Source organism: Anneissia japonica, unplaced genomic scaffold (genome assembly GCF_011630105.1).
Source record: "Anneissia japonica isolate Jap-2015-1 unplaced genomic scaffold, ASM1163010v1 scaffold4240_len331602_cov119, whole genome shotgun sequence".
In the NCBI taxonomy this organism is placed as follows: domain Eukaryota; kingdom Metazoa; phylum Echinodermata; class Crinoidea; order Comatulida; family Comatulidae; genus Anneissia; species Anneissia japonica.
The window spans coordinates 262,165-267,036 of NW_022698708.1; the positions used below are offsets into that span (position 1 = coordinate 262,165).

Sequence of the window (4,872 nt, forward strand, 5' to 3'; positions counted from 1 at the left end):
TTCTATAAATAATCATTCCTTTATTTTTTTTCATAAAATACATTATTCTTTTATCTTTACACGTATAAACCATGCCTATAATGGCAGATTAGCGAGAGAAATACCCCTTCAAAATGAATGAGGTTATAAACTCTTATTTTCCAACTAGAAAGTCACAAACAGTGTAATGACATGTTTGTTGGCTTCCTTCATCTTTTCAAATATCTTGGATTCTAGGAAGATATAGTTCTTTGCTTTATTATGAAACTGAATGTTAAAAACATAGAAGGTGCCCAGTAGAAGGGCTAGAGCCAGTGGCCTTCGCAATTCTTCTCAGCGCTCTGAGACTTACTTGTATAGAGCGCTAAATAAAAACTTGCATATTATTATTATTATTATCCTCCCCTCGGCAGCGAAGTAGAGTGGGATGACTTCTTTGAGGTTGCCTGACCTCAGCCGTGGAAAAATCAACTTCTGGATAATTTCGTCAATGGATTCATTCTCCTAAATGAAAATAAAATTAATAACAAAAAATTAACAAATAACAGATACAGATTTTAAACTGAAAAAAACAAAAAAAAAAACACAAGCAAATTATTTACATGGACCATGTATGGGATTTATGGGCATGGCAATAACAAGATTTTTTTTTTTTATTATGTAACAACTTTCATTGCAAATGTAAACAAATACCATCTATATGAGCTCTTCACTTTCAAAGCTGGGTAGGTTTGTGATGTTTTTGATGCCACTACACTAAGGGTCAAGTTGATTATGTCATTATTCCAAGGACTTATAACTGTTAGGAATCTGGCTGGTTTAAGCCATCTAACTTGAATTAGCCTTATGTGTGGTATTGTTATGCCAAGTTATTTTATAGGCATCAAGCTACTGTAATATCACTTATTTGTTGTAATTTCCAGTGGCGGATCCAGGAATACGAAATAGAAGGGCCCCGGAAGGGTACTTTCACAGATAGAAAATCTATACTACCTCAGCCCCACTAAGGTTGGGGCTGAGGTAAGAAAATTACAGGGTTTACGCTTATGAACTTTTGAATATAATTATCTTTATATCACTATTTTTGTATGAACAATTTAGCGGTGGGGGCGGGCGGGCTGGGTCACCTTGGTTTCGCCACTGGGTACTTTAGCAGATGGAGGATCTATACCACCATGGTTGGGGCTGAGGTAAGAAAATTTGTGATTATGGCACCTTTAGATGATGGGAAATTACACTCTCAGTCTTAAAATTTGAATATAATTTTGCTTATATCACCATTAAAAAAAATTGAACAATTTAGCCCCTGCCCCCTTGAATGCATCACATATTTCCGAACAAAGTCGATGTCGAGATTGCTTTCATGATCTCAATGAATTATTTATCATAAGGGTTATCCTTAAAATGGGTTCCCCGACAACTTCACTTGTCCTTCGATGGATAAAATTACCCTTCTATGTAGCCCAGAAATGATACTCCAATTGTGGCTGGTCCAGGAAGTCGAAATAGAGGGGACCCAGGGAGGGTTTTGCGCAAATAAAATGTCCACCCACCTCATCAACTTTACTGGAGTTGCACCTGTCTCTTATACACATCTAGATGTGTAAGATCAATCAACATTTGGTTGCTCAATTCAAAAAGGGAACTTGTAATGCTCGTTAGAAAATGAAAAAAAAAATCTATATATTGATAATAATAGGTCAATTTATAAGGTGCAAATAAACAAGGAGTTTAAGCACCAAATAATAATAATGATGATAATAATAATAATAATAACAATAACAATAACAATAACAATAATAATAGTAATAATAATAATAATAATAACACTGCAGCATTCGTAAAATGTTTGTCACTGGTGCTGGGAACAGTCACAAAAGGCTGGGAGCAGTCACAAAAGGGGGCCCCAGGCCCCCAGTAGAAAAAGTGGGTTGGCCAATTGGCCCCACCCCCTGCTTCCGCTGCCGTTTATACGGCGTGACAGTCTCTAATAAGCTCTGCCCCTCCATGATTGGGCTGAGGTTAGAACATTTTGTACAATTTATATGTCTAGGTGCTCGGAAATAGCACTCAAGTTCTTAATTTTGTTATTTTTTTTGCATTCACTTTGCTGAGGGCAGAGACCGCGCCTCCGAAACCCTGTCCGCCAATTTGTTAATTTTGTTTTTCAGGGGTGCAACAGTGGTGTGCAAACACATGCTTCGATGACGTCATATCACCCAAAGTTTCATAGTGCATGACACAAGGAACAAGCTCAGTGCAAGATGGTGATGACTTAATTAAACAAATTAATTAAAATAATTAATTAATAATGAAAATAGTCGCTTAGTGAGGTGATATTGCTGCTCGCGATAACTTATTGCGGAGTAAATTAAGTTTTTTTAGATTTTGACTTTTCGTTGTTTCCCGTACGCCATGCAGACGTCTAAAAGTTAGTCCTAAAACCAAATTTAAAAAGATAACAACTTTTAACTTTAGATCCTCTACTTTTAGTCTATAAATAATGCTAGAGCAAATTTATGGATATTTTTATAAATTAATTTCCAAGAAATTAGTCTATTAATTATGTCCCCACATGCCACATACCGTGGCGTACAGACTACGCTCACGCTAGCCATTCGCAAATTCGCCAACAGCGAATTGAGATACTTTATATACTGTAAACAAATCTTCGTCTAGGCTAGGCTTGGCTCTTCTTAAGTTATCGCGAGCAGCGACGATATCACCTCACTAAGCGACCCTATTTTCACCACATGTTCAGTACAGATTTACAGACACTGTCAAGTTCAAGGGAAAATCCCAGATAGATCGTTCTGGGCATGCGTATGGACATGCATGGGCTTTGAAGCAAACATTCTGATCATTGCCCGCACTTGACATGCTAAAAATATCATTCCCATGCTAAGACAGAACGCTAAAACGATATTTCTTTGGTGATTTCGTTATTTAAAACATGGTTATTATACTACTTAAAATAACTCATGTATTGTATTCCGAAAATCCGAAACTCTCCTAAATTCCGTACGTAATATTCAGTATAAACACAAAAATCAATTTCTTAAACGAGACGATCAGTTAAACCCTGAACAAAACAACAAGCAGGTCTACCAGATGCCGTGAAAAAGAACTGTGATGTCATGCCATGGAGATTATAATAAATTGATTAAAATGACACAACAGTATGTTAAACAAAAAGTTAAACCTTCCACAAGGGTGATTCTTTTCAGTATCCTGGCGTTTTAAAAACTTAAGTGCTATTTCCGAGCATCTAGACGTGTAAATTTTACAAAATTTTCTAACCCTACACCGTACCAATCAATGCTTCCGCCACCCCTTATTATGGAGGAAATTTGTAGAGAATGAAATTTAAATTTGTTAGATTTATTTCTAAAAAAAACCCCATTAAGGTTTCTTGATATGTTTAAATTAATTTGTTTAGTTAAGTCATCATCATCTTGCACTGAGCTTGTTCCTTGTGTCTTGCACTATGAAACTTTGGGTGATCTGACGTCATCGAAGCATGTGTTTGCACACCACTGTTGCACACCTGAAAAACAAAATTAACAAATTGGCGGACAGGATTTCGGAGGCACGGTCTCTGCCCTCAGCAAAGTGAATGCAAATAAAATAACGAAATTAAGAACTTGAGTGCTATTTCCGAGCACCTAAAATGGCAATCATGTGTTGTTACTTATTGTACAACATACATATTGTGATAAAATATTTTTCTTCTGAATATTAAATATTAATCAGGCTGCAAAACAGTTTCTGAATGTCTCGTACGCCTCATATGGAATCGCCCTACCTTAGTACAATGTACATACCTCTGACACCAACTGGAGTGCGGGATATCCCTCCAGGATTTTCTAAGATATTTCTCCGCTGGAAACCATACTGTAGGTTGCTGATTAATGCATAATTTTGGTAAATCAACTTTGACATTTGTCTATTTCTACTACCTCGCATTTTCTTTTTATCTCTGGTTTTACCACTGCTGCACCTCCAGTTCCATTTCCAGCAGCAACTCGTTCAGTTTTCATGATATTCTTGAAATGATTTTTGATGGCTGACTGCCAAGAACTCTAAAATAAGAGACAAAAAAAAAACACAAAAAAAACCATTCAAAAAGCTAATTCAATGAAAGTTAATGTTCTCATTAAATATCTTGAAAAATCAAGGGCGGAAAAATATTTGTTTCTGTTTCTGTTCGAAGCGTGAACTCCTGTAGACCAAACCCAGTACCATTATGATTTTTAATTCACTCAAGATAAAATCAAACACACATAAAGTCACTGTTAATGCAAATTGTCAGTCAGCAATGAACAATTACTGGTAACTAGTACACAGACCTATGGTAAAAATCTCGGGGACATCCCAAGATTTTACATTTTTTGCTAATTGTACAAAAAATGGCCGAGCTAAATGGCCGAGCGGTTAAGGCAGGGGCACCGTGATCATAGCCAACAATATCGGCACAGGTTCGCAGCTGGCTCGCTCCTATAGTTCTAGTGGTGGAACAAGTCTTCTCGGATAAGGACTGAAATCATAGGCCCAGTGTACACAAATGCTCATGTGCACTTAAAAGAACACAGTAGTGACCCTCAGGGGAGGAGAAAGTTATGAAAAGTGCAACATTTAGTCCCGAGCGCATAGAGACCTCGTTTATCTGCGCTATATAAATCCATCTATTATTATTATTATTATTATTACTGTATTATTAAATTGACGGTTTTGGAGAAAATAATTCACAAGGCAGGAAGCTCGATTAATAACACCAATTTTAAATTTTTTTATGGTTTTAATTACCAAAACTATACTTTGGCTTTAACTGATATTTTTTGTGACCTTTCAAAAATAAACAGAAGGCTTAATGAATTGAGCCTTATCCAATGT

At 36.4% G+C, this 4,872-nt stretch overlaps 1 protein-coding gene across 3 annotated transcripts in view; it reads right to left on the minus strand.

Annotated features, from left to right (window-relative positions):
• The window catches only part of LOC117102742, a 10,756-nt gene continuing 5,884 nt past the window's right edge, over nucleotides 1-4,872 (minus strand). For 2 of the 3 annotated variants that reach the window (XM_033243149.1, XM_033243150.1), the window contains 2 exons: nucleotides 3,939-4,061; nucleotides 1-483 (listed from right to left, as the gene is read on the minus strand). In XM_033243149.1, coding sequence (XP_033099040.1) covers nucleotides 328-483; nucleotides 3,939-4,061 — 279 coding nt within the window. In that variant the 3' untranslated portion in view covers nucleotides 1-327. Of the gene's footprint in view, nucleotides 484-1,776; nucleotides 3,527-3,938; nucleotides 4,062-4,872 lie in introns of those variants that run through there. The other variant, XM_033243151.1, reaches the window with a different exon arrangement.